Genomic DNA, 21719 nt, shown 5'->3' with positions numbered 1-21719 from the left:
ATTGGTATAATTTTTTTTGAAACAAATTAGAGCAAAAAAAATAATCACCTAAGAGCTATGTCATTTTGCTAGATGCTAGGGAGAATATAATTTAGTAAGAAAACTGTGTTTTGTTTCAAGGTTCCAAACCATTTGAAGAAACAAGGAATTCCAAACTCAGACATGTAAGAGCAAGTAGTACTAAGTACAAAACTATAAGTGAAATCACAAAATAATACTGGTCAGTGTGGTGTAAACTGCGGCGCTGTGCTTTGAAGGGAGAATTGTGACTCTGAACCAAGATTGTACAATAATACAAGGATGGCTAGGGGTTGGGCACACTGAGGGAGGGTGTGTGACATGATGAGCAAATGTACAAGGGCTGGAGAGACCAACCCATCTACAGTTAGAACTGTGCACAGGGGGCAGTGGTGGAAAATGCTGGAGAGGTAAGTTAGGCAAGTTTTGAAAGACCTCTATCTTATATGAAATTCTTCAGAGAAACAAATCACTAGAATATATAAATACATATAAAAAGATCTGTTAAAAGAATTTGGCTCATACAATCATGGAGGCTGAGAAGTCCGAGAATCGGCCATGGGCAAGCTGGAGACACAGGAGAACTGGTGATGTAGTTTCAGTTCAAGGCTGAAAGCTGGAGAACCAGGAACCCAGTAAGATGAATTCCAGTTTGAAAGCAGACTGATGTTCTAGCTCCAACAGCCAGGCAGAGGATGATTCTTCTGTTGTCTTGTTCTACCTAGGACCTCACTGCATTGGGTGGTGCCCACCCACATTGGGGGAAATATGCTTTATTCAGTCTACCAATTCAAACACTAATCTCTTCTACAAATACCCTCACAGACACACCACGAAATAATATTTAACTAAATATCTAGGGATCCTGTGACCCTGTTAAGTTCCCATAAAATTAATCATCACAACCTCCAATGGAAAGTCAAGGTTCACTTGCAGGTGTCATGAATCCATAATATAGTTTATATGCTGGGGAAGTTGGCATGAATAAGAAAATTGTATTCTGGGACAATGAATCTGACAGTGATTTGCATAATAAAATACAGTAGAGACCAATATAGAGCAGATATATGAGTCTTCACACGTAGGTAATATCCAAACTCTAGAGTTTAAGAAAGTATAGAGAAGCAAGTTAGTGGTAAAAAATAATAATTCTTAAAATTTTAAATGTTTTAATTGTATTGTTTGTTGTATTAAGTTCCATTTAATTCTCACAAAATCTTTGCCTGGATTGAACATTGAAGTCCAAGATAAATTGGATTCAGGTTAAGTGACTTAACTGGAGTCATGTTCCCTAGATTCAAACTCATAGTTCTTGTGTTCTTTCCACATACCACCTACCTCTCTTGGCCGAATGAGTAAATACATTCAGTAAGTGCATATGATGTAAACAACTGAAAATATAAGTATAATTCTTTAGGACCTCTACATTTTACAACTGTCTGATGAATTTCATAAAGTTAAAAGGGAGAAAAACAAATGTATATTTACTTTATCCCCATTTATAAGCAAAACTCAAATAACTAGGATCCCAAAAATGACCAAATGAGCTCAAAGAACCACTATTTTTTATTGAATGAAACCACCAAAAATTTACAACGTGAGTTCTATGAAGGGTAGACAACTGTGATTTTTAATCCCTAACATGATGTCGATGCATGCAGTTGGTCTCCCTTAAAAGATACCCAAGTCTTGATCCCTGTGTTCCCTTACCCACAAAAAGATTTTGCATATATGATTAAATTAAGGATTTGAGATGAGTGGATTATCTTGGATTATTTCCGCGGGCTCTAAATGCAATCACAGGTGTCCTTAGAGAAGCAGAGGGGGGTTTCATACAAACAGAAGAGTGGGAGGCCATGAATTCACAGAGACGGAACTTGGAGTAATGTGACTACAAGGCAGGGCTGGCAGCCACCAAAGGCAGGAAAAGACAAGGACCAGTATCCCATAGAGACTCCAGAGAGGCCACGGAGGGCTCTGATGACACAGATTTCACCAAGAACTGCGGGAGAATAAATTTCTGTGGTTTTAATCCACCAAGTCTGTGAAAATCTGTCGCACAGGAAACTACAATGCCCAAATCACATTAGACAGCCATTTAGATCACAAACACCCTGCACGTACAATAATGCATGTTGGTCTATATCTTTTTCACAGAGAAACAGGAGGAGGCACTTTCTCTTGGCAGTAGCTGGAAGGGGGTTTGAATTGACCTTGGAAAATAAAATATCATGACTTTCCAAGTCGTTTCTTATTCCACCTGCAGACTGTGATGCAGTAATTTTTTTTTTCATGCTGCTCATTTAAGTTGCCACCCTTACAGGTTTGACTGCTGTTAGGGTGTTAGGACTGACAAAATAAGTGGATGCCAATAAAATGGTGACACTTTCTGGTTTTTGTCACTGGGCCAATGCCGTAACTTGCAACAATGTGACGAAGATGAATGACTGGATGCTGCAGTGAACTTGAGGCTTTGCAGTTTGGATGGTCCTAAGAGCACACTATGTTAAGTGGTAATGCCACTTGCCTTTTGTCTACAGGCTCGGTGGGATGGATTGACTGGACGAATCACTTTCAATAAGACCGATGGCCTACGGAAGGATTTTGATCTGGACATCATTAGTCTAAAAGAGGAAGGAACTGAAAAGGTAATCTTCTCCATTAACAAATAAATAAATTGATGAATTAAATAAATTAATGACTAACGAGCACTGCACAAGCATTTTTGCTACATTGTGCAGATTAGAGGGGGAATGAAAGGTGCTTCTCTGAATATGTTCATTCACAGCCGGTATTCTAGATCATTCTCCCTGATCTGCAGATAGACATTGATATACTTATGCATCATACATGTGCTATTAATAGCAATGCTAGTTAATGCTTATCAGTGCTTGGTTTATATAGCAAGTATGCATACTTACTATCTATATAACTCTATGGGTAGGAGTGACTTGGCCCATTTCTTAAAGGTTTTAAGAGATTGTTTCTAGACTTAGAAGTCAGAAGCTGTCAATGACTTATCTATGGAATGGCATCCAAGGGTTTCTCAGACATTTATTTTAACTGCATTCTATTTTAAGATTGGTGACAGAGGGTTGGAATAAAATAGAAGATACTTACTGATGAAAATTAACTTTGCATTCTTAATTTTAGGACAAATGCTAAAAAAAATTAATTTTAATGTTGCAGTCTTACCTTAAGGTTATTTTAGTTGTAACTCTAAATCCCAAAGTTTAAAGCTTTATTGTATTTAGTATGTAGAGTAACAAAAATGTAAACTATTTAGTTTATAATGATAAAAGAATTCCAGCTAGTAATCATTGCCCCCTTCCCCCCCACCACCCCACAACACACACACACACACACACACACACACACACACACACACACACACCTGTAATCCCAGCTACTCAGAATGTTAGGCAGGAGGACCTCAAGTTTTAGATCAGCCTAATCAAGTGAGATCTTATATCTTGGGGGGGGGGGAATAATTTGGCTACACAGTATATTTTATTATATCAACTTATTCATATTGCATGTATCAATGACTACAAATTGAAATTAACATGTAAATTTTGAAGATTTTTCCCTTTAGGATCATAAGGAAAAAAATTTTGAACCCCACAAAAATCATCTGAGCATCAAAATTCTATAACATTTTTATGGTCATGAACAAGATGGTGTGCTTAGTATAAGAATGTCCTTGAAAGCAAAAGATTGCTTACTTAGTTTTAAATAGTTGGGTTAATTTTTTTTATTGAGGTGTTTTCATTTCTACTTTATTGCTGTTGTTAACTGAGATACTTTTTTTAACTTTATTTTTTGCAGGTCCTAACAACCCTTCCCTACTACAACTAGCATTAATTCAGTTAAATGCAGTAGAAGCTTACCACTGATGTTGAAGTATTTGAGGAAAATAATTAGTTTCCAGTTTTGAGTGTACTCATCTACATGCACATTTCCCATGTCAAAAATGCTGCCATCTCCCTCTTTCTGGCTTCTGCTTCATGCTAATCTGCTTCTCTGCTGGTTTAATAGCATGGGGCATCCACCCAGCCTCCACGACTACGTGTGGGATTTAGGCTGGAGGAAGCAAAAGAAAGGAATACTCACTTTGATCTAAAAACCTATAATTTTTTTTTAAAGAAAATGTCTGCTTCTCTAGGCATGTCCCCTTTTTCCCCTTCTTTCTTCTAAATGTTCAGCACTAAGGGAGGAAGAAAAGCTGTTCAGGAAACATCTTTTGGGCTCAGCTGGGTGATGAAGTAGATGGAGCTATTGTTATGCCTTCGCAGCTATCTAGACTCTGCAATATTATGCACATTTTATTGGTGTTTTTCCATCACAGGCAAAATGGAATTAGATGAAAGTGTTTCTGTTTGTTTCTTATCTCATCATTGTTTGCAATAACTTTTCTTTCTTCAGGTGACATGGGCTCAATTCCTGCAAAGTCTGATTGGGCTTTAAAGCAATGGGGGAAGCCAACACATCTCTCTCAGGAGCTGGGGGAGGACATGCCCAATCTTTCCATGTCAGCCTCTCTCAGGGTCCACAAGGAAAATTATTAGAAAAAGCCCATTTCTCACTTATACTCAAGTTTCTGCTGTCTGGAAACCCATAGCCAAAGAATAAATCTCAAAGTATGCTCTCTTGTGTAGCTTAGGAATAGTGTGTGTGTGTGTGTGTGTGTGTGTGTGTGTGTATACATGTGTGACCCACTAATTTAATTACAAATACCTTCAGCAAATCTTTTTTAAACAAGGGAGATACTTTAATGCTGCAGCATAGATAACTGTGTATATTTTTAAAAGTGCTTTAAGTTGTCTTTTTTTTTTTTTGCATGTGAAAGGAAAAGTAAAAATTGAGTCTTATCACACAGTAACTTCTGGAAAACCCAAGTTTTGATTCCTCTCATTACTGTACCCATTATCAGGCTTAATATTGAATTAAGATGCAAAATTCCAAACGACAGGTGGAGAATGTGAACACTTAACATTTGTACGCCAAGTTCCTTTTGGGTTCTATGCTCCATTTTAATTCAGTGCTATTTTTATTTTTTTCCTCTATAAACCAAGGCTGCTGGCGAAGTGTCTAAGCACTTGTTTAAAGTGTGGAAGAAGGTTTGTACTCTGATAAAAACTGCAGGAAACCTGGGGTGGGGTGGGGAACACCCATGGAAAAACCTGCACCCTTCCACTTGTGCCAGACTAGTAGCTTTCCATTGCAGTTTAGAGGTGATATTCTATATAAAGGGAGAAGGGGGTGATGGAATATATTCTTGTCCAACATTATTCATAAGTTAAGACTGACTTGTGATGGATTAAATAATGAAGGGCTAAATAACTTTCCCTAGATTATTTCTGTTCCTCCCAGGCAGGATTTGCAGCTGTTAGGATAGAAAACAGGTAGCTTCAACTGAAGCAAACATTGGCCCATTTATATTCTCCTTCTCATATCACTAAATATTTCCCCTAAAGGGAATAAAAACAACAATAGATTAGATCCATCTGACTGGTTAGATAGGCTCCATCCTCAGAAGGCTGGGACATCACCTTGAATGTCACCACCACAAAATATGAGCCATTTTCAGAAATTCCTCATTCATAGAACGAGCTTTGTTTTGCAAGATATCTATGTCATGGCATATTGTCTTGCAATTTATTTTAGAACTAGTTTCCAGAGGACAAAAGCATTATAAACTTTGGAAAGGAAATGAGATTATCTTATAAATAATAATACCTACTACTTCATAGTTTATGGTACAGTATCATGCTGCCAGTGAATGTGCTTAGATTTATATAAGCAAATGTTAGCCATTAAAAACATTCAGAATGGAAAAACATCCCGGGGCTATGCAAGCACTGCACTGTCTTTTCTTCTTTCTCCTCCCTTCCACCTGTTTCCTTAAAACTACTTGCTGAAAACTAATATGTTGACTGATAGATGGATCTTAAATGACTTCAAGTTATTCAACTTAAACAGTTTGTCAGGTTCACTTTCATCTTTCAAATTATCAGCTGAGTCACAGAAAGCATAAGCAGTTTCTCCCTGTAGCCAAAAACTTTTCTCTCTCCTGTTAGTATTCAGCAGATAGTATTCAGCTTGAAAGTTTCCCCCTTTTAAGTTTTAAAAAGCATGCATTTAATGACCTTGCTCTAATCTTCAATGAACCAGACTACTAAAGGCATAGAGAAGTTGAACTAGTTTCCTCCTTGCTAGTGAACAGATGACCCTAACTTACACCCAGAAAGCAACTGATTACACTAATCCAGCTGGAGACTCCAGGCACTTATGCAGTGTTGAATTAATCCACACCAAGTACCCTAGGGAATGGAATCCAAGCTCTGCAATTGTACACTGGGGATGGGGAATGTCCTCTTTTTGCCACTAAACTGCAATATCCATGCCACATCCCAGGGATGTAACCTCTTGACCTTGCTCATCCACACCCATAGTAGTCTTCATCCTTCCCAATGCCCCCTCATTGCCCACCCCATCAGCTGTCTATGCTGTGGTGTGCTGTTTTGTGTTACGACTGTTTTTCAGCAATTCACAATATCCAGGACTCTAGCAGAGGGACTCTTTCAGACATTCTGCATTCTGCCAAGAAGACTCTATCTGAAAAGACAAGGATTTGCCGCCATCATATTTAAATTCCAAAAGCTATTCTGGCACTCCCATCTTGGAATAGTTCACCTGAAATTCTTTCCAAAGGAGGAATGTGGAATAGCTGGGCACAGTGGCACAAGCCTATGATCCTAGCCACTCAAGAGGCAGAAGAGAAAGGATCACAAGTTCAAGACCAGCTTGGGCAACTTGAGGAGACCCTATCTCAAAAACGAAAATAAGGGAAACTTAGGTGTAGCTCAGTGGTAGATGGTAGAGCCCCATCTCATTGGTAGAGCCCCCACCTCAGTATTGCACCAAAAAAAAAAAAAAAAGCAGATGCATTTCATGTTTGTCATTGGTAAATACTTGATCATTTCACTCAGAAATTTTGGATTTGTCATTTATGCAAATCCCTCCTAGGTGTAGAAAATATAGATACTAGTGATTCTGAATGCCCTTTGGTCATGCCACTTTTTTTTAGAGTTTGCTAAGTGTCCTCAGAGCATTCCTTTTCAAAGCTTCCAGGATAACAAATGGCTGGGGCCTCTTGCGAGCTTGTACAGAGAGAAGGCAGAGAGAAGGCAAGCCAGACAATTTAGCCTTTGAATGTGCCTCCCCACAATTTAGCCATAATTGATCCACCCTCCACTGATTCTCACTGGTACATTACTGCTGTTTGCTTTGGTTATACAGTTTGAAAATTGAGATTCCGCTTCCTGGAGGCCCTCCTCCAAGGTCATAGCACAAGACCTAGATGCCAGTATCTAGGCATCTGGGTAACCATACTCCCCACACCCGCGCATCACGGGATCTCACATCTTCAGAGACATTCACTCACTGACCACCTGTTCATTTCAATTAGCAGGCAAAGTCAGTTGACAACTTAAGTTTAAATGACACAAGCATGCCTGCATACACGTGTGCACACACAGAGACAAACACACCCATGCTCTCGGGTTTTGCTGATTGAAGGATTTTAAAACAGAAGGCTGAGGTAATGCAAATTGCATATGAATATTGTTTACTTCCCCAGAATAGCCTGACCTTTACTATATTTTGCAACTCTTTTCATTTACATTTAAAAGCTCTTCTGTTATACAGCTACTAGGAAAAAAAAAATAGTTTCTCCTTTCTCTCATTTTATGGAAAATTTGCACTATTGGGACTCTGGGACTTAGTTGATTGAAAAGGCAGCAGCAATAATCTCTTACCTTCTACACTTTTACTGGAGATGGTAAAAACAGAAAAAGCCAGATGTTAAGCTGTGACATATATTTGTCTACAATTTCAAGTTTTATTTTAGAATGGAATGAGACCAAAAAACCCCTAAAGTCACCATTTTTAAATATTTCAAAAATACTTCCTTTAAACACACACACATGCAACATTAATGAAAATAAGAGTTAAAGAGAACATACTCTAACACTTAGCTAAGTGTTTAAAAACATGGTTTCTATCCTTCAATGGTTACTTAATTAAAAATCAGGGCCCAAGTCAAGGTTTAATCAAAATTCTACCTAGGACACAATTTGCATACAGTCTTCATGGAGTTACAAGTTCATTGCTAACAACCTAGAACAAAGCTTTGAACAAAAGCCAACAGACAAATGTATTTAGCCTGAGTTGCTTCCTAGAAGCAAGTGTCTCTGCTTCAAAAAAAGTAGGAGAAAGGGAAAAGGGTGAGAAGAAAATGTCCTATTTCCTGGGTTTAAGGCTAGCTATGGAAAACTGAAAACTTTTTAATCAACAGAGGCATGTGCACATTCCTGGAGACTCCAGGCACTTATGCAATGTTGAATTAATCCACACCAAGCATCACCAGAGGCCCCAGGAATACTGAATGGTTACTAATGATGCTGGCCTACATCCAATTCTACCTCTAACACATCCTCTTTAGATAGTGTCACAATATTTTCATGCAAAATCTGCTTCCAAGTCTGCATTTACTTCTACCTATTTATTTATTTCTCCAATGAAATAATCCTAGTTAAATACAGAAGGAGGGAAAACAGTGAATTTGAAATAGTGTACACGAAAATGTGAATGTTTGATAGATTTGAAGCTTTCCTAAAACATTTCTGTCTCTAAAAAGGATACTTGCCAAGCAAATGAATTTAGGCAGTAATAAAATTTGGCCAGTGAATCAAAGTAAAGTTAGAAAAAAGCAAAGATGGAAGGTGCCTAACATTTTCACATGTGATATGTTGTTTAATCATCAGAAAGTCCCTATTATCAATATTCTGCTGGTAAGGAAATTGAGGCACAGAAGGGTTAAGTAACTTTCTCCAAGGTCACATGGGGTTAGTTTCAAAGCTAGGATTGGGACAAAAGTCTGTTTGCAAAGCTCACTCTATTAAGCTAGCCCAGTGTCTTTTTATTGTGGAATTCAAGCATAGACCCACCCTACCAGAGTATGTTCAAATGTTAGTTTTCCTATAACTGGCTCTATTTGTCATAGCTTCTTTACTTTATCATATTCTAAATTTTAAAAAAATCACTATAAATTCCCTATTCTTTTATAAGGCAAGCTTAAAGAAATTCCTGGGACAGTCATTTCAATGTCCTTTATTATTAATATTTGTGCAGCTCTATGCACACACCAACACTTCCTCATATATCATCTCATTTGATCTTCTTGCTATTTATAATAAAAAATACAAAGCTCAGAAGGGTTAGCATCAGGTCCAAGGTCACATAGCAACTGCCTGTTTCTGCCTGACACTCAAACACCCTTGTATTTCATCTCAAAAGTCTCCCAGTAAATGCCTACAGAACTCAAGACAAGTAGCTCAATTCCCTAAGGCTCATATTCTAGGTTTCCTCAAAAGCTAAGCAAATCAGTATACAGGTTTAGTATCCCTCATCTGCAATGCTTGGGACAAAAAAAATGTTTTGGGGTTATGGATTTTTATTTTGAAACATTTACATACATATAATGAGTATCTTGGAATGAGACCCAAGACTAAAAACAAAACGTGTTTGTTTGACATACACCTTATACATGGCCTGAAGGTAAGCATCTGCAATAGTTTTAGTGCACATGCTTGGACTAAGTGAGCCACATCACATGAGGTCAGGTATGGAATTCTCCACTGGGTGGAAATTTTATCATGTCAGAGCTCCATGAGTTTGTCTTTTAAGAACATTTTAGATTTTGGACTAGGGGTGCTCAACCTGTGTTTCTATAGGACATAATAACTCAGGAGTGACTAGGCCACTGGAGAAAATCAGAAATCATTATATTTTAAAAGCAATGGGCTTCACAGAATGCTAGTGGCTGTGGTTGGTTCTATGATTGAAAGATCAATGAGCAATAAAAGTGCATATCCTCACTTCAGGAGTTCATGGACAAGTAAGCATAGAAGATAAGCAAATGGATAATAAGAGAAGACTTAGATGTTATTACAGGTGTGAGCAGAGTCCTACTGGGGTGTACACAAAATGCCTCCTGCCTAGCACTGGCTCCTTAGTGATAGGCCCAAAACTTGGTTGACTTCTCACCCACATGTTTTCTCCCATTTATCTTTTCTATTCTGGTGCCCTGTCTCCCCACAATTCACCCTGCTCCCTCTACCCCATTCTTTATGAATTTTAAAGGAATTGATGATACAATTTTGGCAGCATAATGGTTTTATCAATAGAACATCATCTCCAGAAGGGCAGAACTTGTTGTCGGTTCTTATATCTCTATCTTCCAATGGCTAGTTGACACAGAGGTAGGTGCTCAACAAATGTATGTTGAAAGAAAAATCTGAGAGTTATTGAAGAATTATTAGATTTTTTTAAAGAACAATCAGCTTAATAAATTAAAAACAAACAACCACAACAAGAAGACCTCTCCCAATTCTGTCCCTAATAGCACAGATCCCTCCCATTCTGTCTACACCCTCACTCTTCCATTGTTTCGTTTTCCCACCTTGAGTAGCTTCCACTGTGATGCCTGGTGTCCCCGACTGTAAGTTTTTGTGCCCATTCCTGGTATAGAAGGGGCCTCTCAGTGTAAATGCTGACTTGGAGAGCTGGCAGCCTCTGATGTGCTGTGTCTTGTGTAGATTGGGATTTGGAACTCCAACAGTGGGCTCAACATGACAGATGGCAACAAAGACAGGTCCAACAATATCACGGATTCACTGGCCAACCGAACCCTCATTGTCACCACCATTCTGGTAAGTCATCTCTGTGAAATTTGGGACATCTAATCTCAACTCCTACCCTAGATCTTGACAGAGTTTTCAGCTATCATTTTTTGATTTATTTGTTTATTTGTTTATTTGTTTGTTTGTAGTAGTAGTAGGACAGAATGTCTTTGTTTTATTTGTTTCATTTTTATGTGGTGCTAAAGATCAAACCCAGTGTGCCTCACAAGTGTTCTGCCACTGAGCTACTGCCCCAGCCCTCAGCTATCATTTTCACGCCAGAAATTCTGTGTGCACCTGTCTGTTTTCCATCTGGGGCACTAAAAGCACGTGCTTGTATGTAGTTAGACTGAACTAGAAGCTCCAACATCTATCTGAAGAGCCTTCACCTCAATTTGTTCTGAGCCCTGCTCTGCCTCCCTGTCAATGCCACCTAACTGGTCCTTTTTGCTCTCTGGCTACTGATTGGTTCACTGGTTTCAAACAAGAGGAGACTCTACTAAGAGACCAAGGAAGTGGGAGGAGAAAGGTGGAGGAATTTCCTCCCCTGATCCCTTCCTACAGTCAACCAGTGGTTTTGTCAAAGTCTTTCCTTCCATAGCCATAGCTCCTGTACAGTCTGTCAATGACCCTGCATCCAGACTCCAGCTCTCCTGGCTGTAGGCTCCAGGAGCACTCTTCCCCTTCTCCTTGTCTCAGTTCTGTCCCTTACTGGTTTCCTGGTACAGTGGAGAATGCCCCCAGTCTGACCCCTACCTGCCTTGGTTCCCTTTCTCTGTTAACACCTCTGTAAACAGCCCCTTCGTCAGTGTTCTTCCATGTCCTGCAGTCTGTTGGAACACTGCCAGTACCCCCATTCAGTCCACCATGCCCCTGCTGGTTATTTCTTCACCTCCTTTTCCTTTTCAAGGGGTTGGGCATGAGTAGCCCTCTCTGAACTCATCACTTACTGGTATGCCTGCCTTATTTCATTTAGCCCATGAGATTGGAGCTATTTATTTTTGTAATAGGTAACTTGTAATAAAGATTCATCCAAAGTTCATCCAAGGTTTTACTCTTCTGATCACTAATGTCCTTGCAACGGGCCTGTAGAAACATAAGGCTTTCTGTTATATTTGCATGACCTACAGGTTTATTGATAGTATAATTTTTAGAACAAAATGAACTGTCATTTAGTCAAAGAAGAATTAATAAGTTTGTAGATGCATAGTAGGAAGGAAATGTCCATTATTCATAGGACAGGGGAGTTCTAAGTGAGCATATGAGCAAAGAATTACCAAATCTGAGATCTGAGTTGCTTTCAAACAAGACTATGGAACTGATGATAAAAGAAGACACGGAAAGAGCCAACCAAAATATGTAAAAAGTAAGTAATAGTGAAGTTGAGATGATATCTAGAAGAGAAAACAAGAATATTTAACAGACAAGAAATTTAAAAAATGAGAGGATGTATTTGGTGATTTTGATTTCTCGATCATAAGTAGATGAGCCTCTTGGGTCAAAGTCAAGGGGAGGAGGTCATGCCAAAAAGCCTGGATGTGACACATCAGAGGCATCTGGGCTCCCCATCCCCTCTGAGCTTTTCCATTTTCCAGAGTCCAAATTTAAGTACAACTGTGTCTCTGTCACACCAACTCACAATAACTGCCTCACCACTGGAAGAAAAAGTTCCTATCCAAAGAGGCAGGAGAAAAAGAAAATTACGAAGTGTTCTATATTTGCAGAGGGCATAGGGAGAACAAATTTAGCAAATACAGGAAAGTAAGTGACTGATGTCAGTGCGTTTAACTCTTAAAAATCATCTTCATAGTGGTCTCCAAGGACTGCAGAGAGGAAGGAATGAGAATGGTGGCAATTGTTAATGGATATGGATTTGTCGGGGTGCTAATGAAATGTTCTGAAATTAGATAATGATGATATTTGTATGACTATACAAATGTACCCAAAACTGCCAATCTCTATACTTCAAAGGGATATATTTTATGGTATATCTTATATCTCAATAAAGTTTTTCTAAAACAAGGGAAAAAATCATCTTCAAACATTGCATATCTTCAGGATGCTTATGAAGCAATTCTTCCTTTTGTGATAATGGAGGTTTTATATTTGGTTTGTTTCCTTTAGGAAGAGCCCTATGTGATGTACAAGAAATCTGACAAACCCCTGTATGGAAATGACAGATTTGAAGGATATTGCCTGGATCTGTTGAAAGAATTGTCAAACATCCTGGGTTTCCTTTACGATGTTAAACTAGTTGCCGATGGCAAATACGGAGCCCAAAATGACAAAGGAGAGTGGAATGGGATGGTTAAAGAACTCATAGATCACGTAAGCAAAAATATATCTCACATGTTTCAGAAAACACACTCTAGGAGAAAGTACAAGAAAAAAATGGTTGAGTCAGAAGAAATGTTTTCTTTGTTTAAATTATGAAAATGATTTTTTAAAAGGTAGGAGAAACAATCTTGATAGCAAGCCTTGCTTACTTGGAAGGGCAAGTAAGGATAAAAATTGAAGATCAAAACTTATGAGTCCATCCTTCATACCAAATAAGCTTGAGTGATTCTTAAGCTAGATAAAGAATTCGAAGATTTAGGCTCAGAGCAAAATTTCATCTTGTCAACTAATATTATGAGCAAGCTGCCCATTTCTTCCTGTTCTCACATGTTTTCCTCCATTTAGTTCAAGAACAATGTCCATTTGTTTGTGTGGGTGCTTTATTCCTTCTGGTTTCTCTTTGCTCATAAATCATATTTCATAAATATAACTGCATAAATTGTCTGCTTTTATATTGAAGCCAGTTGTCCCATCACAGAAATTTCTTGCATGAGAAGCATTTGGAATTGAGAATAGGGATCAGGAATACCCAGAAAAAAAGAATAGACATTTGCAGAGAAGTGAGACAATTAAGCTGACAAGTTTTGCACTTGCTTTTTGCAGAAGGCTGACCTGGCAGTGGCTCCTCTGACCATCACTTATGTGCGAGAGAAAGTCATTGACTTCTCTAAGCCCTTCATGACCCTGGGCATCAGCATTCTGTACCGGAAGCCCAATGGGACCAATCCGGGCGTCTTCTCCTTTCTCAATCCTCTGTCTCCAGATATTTGGATGTATGTGCTCTTAGCCTGCTTGGGAGTCAGTTGTGTACTCTTTGTAATTGCAAGGTAGGTTTGAGAAGACTGAATTCACAATAACAGGATTAGGTCAGTCTCAGATTTACCTGTATGCTTTAGAGGTAGACAAAAATTTTAAATTCTTTATGAGTACTTTTAGTTTTGCTTAGTGTTCTATTCTCTCAAGGTCTCAGGATAAAAGCCATGCTTAAATGAATAATGTATAATTATTCATAAAGATATTTTCAAAAGATAGTAAAAAGACATTTCATATACTTAATATTTTTTTAGTATTTGAAGCCATATAAAATGATTATTTATCCATTTTCCCTGAGCCTTAGTGTAATAAGAGCAAAATCTCAACTAAAATATCTAAAACGTTTCAATAAGAATAATAAAAAGTAATATCAAGACGTTTAGAATACATAAATAAGGAAAACGGAAAAAGCTAGAATTATAGAAACTAAGAAGCTCTAGAATGAAAGATTGCAAAATCCTTCGGAATAAAGAAAAAATGTTTTGAACATTCTGTGGAAATTAATTTTTAAAACATTCAAGAGAGAAGAAGAGAATTCTAGAAATTACACCACAAGAAATATCACTTCCAGGTAAGGTTAGGAGGCATGGAATTTTTGTTACCCTAGGATGCTTTGGTTGGGTTTTATTTTTGATATTTAACTCTATCTTTAACCATTCTGCTCTACACAATTCTTCAAAGGATTTTTTACCTCTCAGTATATCACATATTTTATACATACCTTTGATGTTCAATTTGAAACATCTATTTTATCTTTCGGTTGGCTTCAATATTGGATATTCCTGGATAAGTCAGGTTTAAAAAAAAAGTTGCTCTTGTGGATCATCTGCTTGTTTTCAATCTTCTTCACCTTTCAACAAAATGCAGTGAACTTTGTCCCTAATCAATTTTTGTTTTCCCTCCAGGAATTTCTAAGAGAAATATTTCTTCATACTAGCCCTTTGTCATTGTTCACTGTCTGGTTTTGATTAATGCCAGGTAATTCTTTTCCTGGTGCAATTATAGAGAAAGCTTGGAAAAATAACCCAGCCTGGAAAAGTCTGAAAGATCTACAAGGCCGACATAGTGACACTGAATAAATGTGTGTTTCACGTAGACATTTATGCATTCGACATGAAATGAAAAGATTCGAAGCTTTCTATACCTTAAAATGTGTGTACCATTAGCAAATCTCAGATGTTGTACTTTTAAAAGAACCAAAGCTCTTTCACCATACACCTTGCCTCTAATAACATAGTAAACACTATTTATAGGGATAGTATCCTTTGATACTTTAGTACTCTACATCTGGGGTTCTCAACTGGGAAAGGTTTTATAGTTGTCAATGGATCTTTTATTTTATTTATTTATCTAGGGTTCTGAGAATTGGACCCAGTGCCTCACACATGCTAGGCAAGCACTCTACCACTGAGCCACAAGCCCAGCCCCCAAACATCCTATTTCTATTATGATAGCAGCCTCCAGATCCTATCAGTGCCATCCACTTAATATTCCTACTTGTGGGGCTGGGGATGTGGCTCAAGCGGTAGCGCGCTCGCCTGGCATGCGTGCGGCCCGGGTTCGATCCTCAGCACCACATACCAACAAAGATGTTGTGTCCGCCAAAAACTAAAAAATAATAAATATTAAAAAATTCTCTCTCTCTCTCTCTCTCTCTCTCTCTCTCTCTCTCTCTCTCTCTCTCTCTCGCTAAAAAAAAAAAAAAAAAAATATTCCTACTTGTTGACAGTACCATGTCTACACCAGCCCTTTCTCTTTTCGCTTATTTTCCTGGTCTCCCCTTTCTCTTGCTCTGGTTCTTGAGGAAGTGAAGCTCTTATGTATCACATGCAAACTTCAAATAGAACAGTGGTGAGATATAAAAATAAAGAAAATAATTCCCTGCTGTGCACAAGTGAATTGTCATGGAAACTATCCTTTCAACTCCATCTGCCCTAAACTTTTAAGTCTATCCCTGCTCCTACTTTATACAACCACTAAATACATTTCACAGGAGATTCTCCAAACAGAATCCAGTTGAATAGGAGGTGTGCCAATTTACCATTACCTGCCAGCCTTATAGTACAAGACCATGAACTCAGTCACTCTGCTCTGAAAAGCTAAGAAGTAAAATGATTTTGGTCAGCATTTTAATGGTTTGCATTCAATGTCAGTGAAGTGGAAATGAAAAGGAGTTCATCTCATAATCATCTTCAGCCCTTGAGAGCTTTTTGAATTTTTGTTGTGAAGTATATCCTTTTATATTCTTTTAAAGGGGACACAGAAAGCCCATCACTGCATTTAAACCAATCCTTCATTGGATAGATGCTTAAAATTCATTTGCTGAGCTGAGTTAATATAATTGCAGACATCAATGGAAAAAACTAAGGGGGTAAATGTAACAATTTCAATTACTATCATTTATAACAAAAGCAAATCTCATGTTTTTGTTTTGTGGTTGACATTTTTTTTCTTTTTACTTTTCAAAAAATATTTAACCCCAAGCAATTAAACCTCTAGTGAAAACACAATTTAAATAGACCCAAGTCCAGATAAAATGTCTGCTTTTATTTTATGACTTATGATTGCCTTCATAAAAATTAACTTCTTTAAAGTTTACATTTGGTAAAAAATTAAAGATAATTGAAGAAAGGGAAACCCTTGAAAGTAAATTCTAAGGTTACACTATATCCCTAACATTTATGTTACAACTTCAAATAGAGCTTTTTTCTTTAAATGATGAATGGATCTCCCTCTTTTCAATGCAGCCCAAAGTCCATTCTCAGCCATAAAGAGATAGTCGTTTAGTTAGAAAACTTCATGATGAGGGTTATTTTATGTCTTCCATTCAAATATAAGCTTTACATATATAAACATAAACCTGAAGTGTACTTTCACATTTCAACATCAGACTTCTTTTCTACATGCCAGTTTTCACACTGATTCTAAGCATATTTATCCCTTTCTCTGTCCTTTTAGAGAACATCATTGCTGATTTTTTGAAAGTCATTTGGGAATAGCAGTTTCAGATTATCATTGGTGCAGGTCATATATTAGTTCTTACCCCAGAGCTTCTGCCACTGGCATGATGTCACACTAGCTATAGTTAAGCAGGCATTAGGAATTCCAAACTGAGATATCTACATCCAGACATAGGTAGATGTACTGCATTATTAAAAAAAAACAAAAAACAAAACAATGCTGTCTTACAGCAGAGCTTCATGTTATCATTTAACAATCCTCAGTCCACATACTCCCCAAGTCACTCAGAATCCCAGAAAGAACCTACAATATCTCTGCAGTGCAGGTAGAATCACATTGCTATTTAGATGGTCTCTCCTTTTGGCCAAAAAAAAAAAAACTTAATTAGTTCCTCACTTATAAGTGCAAAGTATGAAATACTGAAATAAGAGCAAATTCGGAGCAGCATTCCAAGAGATAAGCTCATGGATCATAGCAGTTCTGGGAGGAAAAATGCTAGAATATCAGGGGGCTGGCAGTTGCCACATTCTATGGTCTATTTGAAAAACCCCTTCTCTTGAAAGTATAAGCCTCCTAATTCATTTCAATTAATATTTTTAAATTATTGTACAAGTGACAATGATATTGTTTAAGTAACAGCATCTTTATTCTGCATGCTGTTTCAATTAGGAGGTTCATTAATATTGGTATTCATTCCTTCAGCTCAGCAAACTACTATGGTTATAAGAGTGTATAAATTCGAAACTTAATTATATTGTTGAAACAGTAATTAAAATGTATTGGCATGGCATTGTCAATTACAGCAATATTCATAAGCTTCATGGGAATCTGCACGGTGCACCCTGCAGCTGTGGAAAAGCTGCAGGATGAGTTGGATACCATTATGGTGGGATAAACTACCAGGCTGCTATCCCTGTCCCCCAAGACTTGATGAAGAGTCACTGTATACCTTCTAGAAGGTTCCAGGGGGTTAGATAATGGTTTTTCATTAAGAGAAACTATCCACCCAGTTCCTTGTGCATGATTCACAGTGTGCTCTGCTTTGCACTGTAGATTATATATTCACCTTACGCCCTGTTCTCCCCAATGTGTCAGCAGCCTGATACTGTTTACTGCTGAAACCTTATGGCTGGAGAGAATTCCGTATGTTCTCATCGGCTTTATGGTGCTTTAACATTACTCTGATACTCTTGCTTGCATTAAAAAACCCAATGGCAAATGGCAAAGCTTCCAGTGCTAAGAATTATTGCATTTTTAAATCATTCCCAGATCACTTTGCTGAGCATCTGGTGATATCTCTTTGGAAAAATAAGCACCTTTTAGCAAAGTAGCCCTGAAAAATAACCACAGAGGGAACACCTCTTCTGAGTTATAGAGGTCAGATAGACATGTAGAAAAGGAAACAAAATGGATGCAATTCCCCAGAGTTTTCCCACATTTTTTAATCCATGCATTATAGTTGCACATAGTGGTGAGATTTGTCATTACATATTCATACATGCACACAATATACCAATATATGTAATTTGGCCAATATCATTCCCAGGTTTCTCCCTTTCCTTCCACTCCGCCCTCCCCCAAATCCCTTTCCTCTATTCTACAGACTTCCCTTCAATTTGCATGAGATCCCTCCAACACTTACATACTTTTCCTTTGTCATCTCTAGTTTCCCATGAGAGAAAATACAATCCTTGACCTCCTGAATTTGGCCAATTGTGCTTAACATAATGGTTTCAAATTCCATCCATTTTCCTGCAACTGACATATCTCCAATTTTTTACTTGAAATACATCCTCAGAGATATCTGGATTCCCTCCTCTTTACTAATAAAGAGACTAGAGTCAAACTGCTTGAGTTAATTTGCTCGGGTTGACTCCCTACACTATAGTTGTTTTTCCAGGAACCTGTGTTGCTTGTGGCTCTGCAGGCACAGCTATGACTATGCTATAGAAACTTCTTACCTAACTAGGGTTGGTGATTAACTGACCGTAGGACATAGTTTTAAAAACAATCAAATTAAAAATGAACCAAGAGGAAATTATGAACTTAAAATTCTCCAACAACCCACACTATGGAGTTAATACTAATGTACCTCTATGCCTGGACTTTGATAACTTTCAAAGTTAACCTTGCCTATTCATTGAAGGATCCTAATGTTTTCCATATATTATACTAAAAATATCTAATAGGTCCCAAATCCAATCCCCCATTTTTATTCAGGAATTTTTTTTTCAGACATGTTACCTCTTTGATGCTTTGCAAAATCACTAGACAACTCAGACTCCTTCTAAGCACCTGTCCATAGAAGTCCCTCAAAGGCATGTCACCCTTCTTTTTTGTCTCCCATAGGACCTAGCAACACAGGATCTTGACAGTGTAGTTGCTATGCCACAAGTGTGTGTCACAGTCATCACTCCTTGGTGGGGTAAATACTTGGGATGAGGGAAGTTTTCTTTACAGTTGACCTAGTCTTTCAGTAAAATGGAAATTTAATGAAAACTCAGAAGAATTCAGTAGACCTAGATCTGAAGAGTGTGATTCCCGCTGACCGGTGGGATTTACTTAGGAATAAGAAGGCTGGTAAACACTAACCCAAGGCTCTCGCACTTTGCTCATCAAAGCAGTAAGTTTTTGAACGTGGCCTTTGGTCTTCTGGCTTGTTCTTTTATCATTAACTGTTGGGTTTTCTGCATTGCTCAGCAGGTTGTGCGGGTACCCCATGTATCTATCTGATATTGACAGACTGTTTCTGTTGACACCACAGGTTTACACCCTACGAGTGGTACAACCCCCACCCCTGCAACCCCGACTCAGACGTGGTGGAAAACAATTTTACTTTACTAAATAGTTTCTGGTTTGGAGTTGGAGCTCTCATGCAGCAAGGTACACCGGTTGCCCTTCTCTGTCACTCGCATCCCACAGTCTGCTGACAGGCTTTCGTGCTGGTAAACTCCACCATGAAGCTAGAGGGTAGGCTGAAGCGTCATCTCAGGAATTTCAAATAATAGCCACTGACATTCTAACTAGTTCTGAAGGCAAAGAAAACGGCAAAAATATGACCTTAATGGAACTCCCTTGCTATATATCTAAAATAAGACTTCTATCAGGTGATGAATACTCATTTTCCTGTGGGTAGCAAAGGATAAAGTACCTTAGAAATTGTATACAAATTTGCATAGATGGAGGTGTCAATCTTTTCCTTTTCAGCCATAACTCCACAAGTCAGAGGTTTGAAAGGAATGAAATTTAAATGGTTTGAAGATTAAGTTCACTTAGATTCCTCCAATTGCTCTCCATATCTAGAACTTTCACCTAATTACCACTCTGACAAACCCTACTGAGATTCATCTTAGCCTCCCAGGAACTTGTCACAATCTCCCTCACTGGTAACCTTAGCAACAGTAAACTGTAGGGGTTGAAGAAATAAAAATCAAACTAGAGAAATGTAGTGCATTTTATCCATTTTCTATGATTTAGGATTTTTTGGCTTTGTTGCAGGGGGAGGGGTGAGTTGTATTAACCTTTGGAAGAAATCCATCTCTTGTGGGTTTTCTTCAACTTTGATTCCATGCATCGGGTCTAGAAAATACTTCAAAGATTAAATACATCAATTTAAGAAAATCATAAGTCACAGATATTATTGTGTTTGGAATATCTGTTCATTTGACAATAAGCTACAAAATAAATTGGCAAAGGAAAATCCAACTGGGATATACCATTAAATTGTGTTTGTTATTTGAAAGTGAACCTAAGGTTTCTCATTAGGGAGTTGTTATCTTACCACCTGAAATGCTTATATTCTGTATCTCCAAATGAGACAGAGACAGAGCTTAAGAGCCAATGGTAATTATTCAGAAATACAAAATAACTGAAAAAAAAAACAGGTAGATCCTCTCTTTATGCAATTATGCATAGTTTACGTGGGCACTGCTAAATAGGTACCGACACTACCTGATTTACTAGAAACCACTGGCATGAATTTAGAGCACAGCACAGAGCTATAAATCCTGCAAAAAACCCCATTAGAAGCTATATCTTGTTTTACCAGTGCATTTAATTTTTTAGGGTATTTATCTTGTAAGCAATTACTTTCAAAGTGAAGGAGACCTCCTCCCCTCCCCTAAAGTTTACCTTCTTCAGCCATTAGAATAGAAAAAAAAATGCACTTAGGTTTCACAGAGCATGCAGCAGGCTGTGCAGACATATGGCAGTGACCGCGTTCTTTCCTGTGAGTGTGCCCACCCCCAGAACTTCTCTTTCACATTCTACCTGTTTGGAGTTTACCATCATCCACAGCAAACTGTGGGATGCAGTGTCTGCTAGTTACCACTACCTTGGGTACATGACAGTCAGCCCCAACCAGACTCTGCTTGTCTTTCAGAAGTTTACCAACCTTTCTCAGGTGCAACAAACTGTTTCCATGCTCAAACTCGGGGTACTCGTGACTGTTAGTGTATCTGTCCTTGGCATGTGGCGTTGGACCAGGTAGCTCTGCTCTGTGGTGCTCTCTCTTGTTCGCAGAAGCTTTGTCACTGTACTCGATTGGAAACCATTTTGTTTAATTTCTTTCTGAATGTGATGATCAGACTTTCTCTTTTCTACAGAGCGTGAGCAAAGTCTGGATCAGGATTGGCTGTCATGTCTGCCGTAAATGGCACTAAAGAGACCTCAGCAAGTATTGTCTCTCATCCCGAATGTTTGCCAATGGTGTTTTGCTCTACTTTTATTGTTTTCATAACTTCATCCTGTAGAGTTCTGAATTCACATAAATCATCTCTTCTTCAGGGAAGCCATTTCTAAATATGCCAGTTAACACTGAGAGTCACGAAATTCACAAAATATGTG

The 21719-nt window shown here is 38.1% G+C and overlaps 1 protein-coding gene across 12 annotated transcripts in view; it reads left to right on the top strand.

Moving 5' to 3' along the window:
- GRIK1 (glutamate ionotropic receptor kainate type subunit 1) overlaps positions 1-21719 on the top strand; it is a gene marked incomplete at its 3' end in the record, with an annotated part of 389066 nt that overhangs the window by 332342 nt on the left and 35005 nt on the right. For 6 of the 12 annotated variants that reach the window (XM_081302744.1, XM_081302742.1, XM_081302747.1 and 3 more), the window contains 5 exons: positions 2559-2666; positions 10680-10793; positions 12888-13091; positions 13704-13927; positions 19639-19757. In XM_081302744.1, the coding sequence (XP_081158870.1) occupies positions 2559-2666; positions 10680-10793; positions 12888-13091; positions 13704-13927; positions 19639-19757 (769 nt within the window). Of the gene's footprint in view, positions 1-2558; positions 2667-5093; positions 5139-10679; positions 10794-12887; positions 13092-13703; positions 13928-19638; positions 19758-21719 lie in introns of all 12 variants that reach the window. The other 6 variants (XM_081302751.1, XM_081302746.1, XM_081302741.1 and 3 more) reach the window with 2 other exon arrangements.

The sequence above is a fragment of the Spermophilus citellus genome, assembly GCF_964194105.1.
Source record: "Spermophilus citellus genome assembly, chromosome: 7".
Lineage (NCBI taxonomy): Eukaryota > Metazoa > Chordata > Mammalia > Rodentia > Sciuridae > Spermophilus > Spermophilus citellus.
The sequence above is the reverse complement of the archived record's forward strand: the minus strand, read 5'-3'. Positions and strand labels throughout refer to the sequence as shown.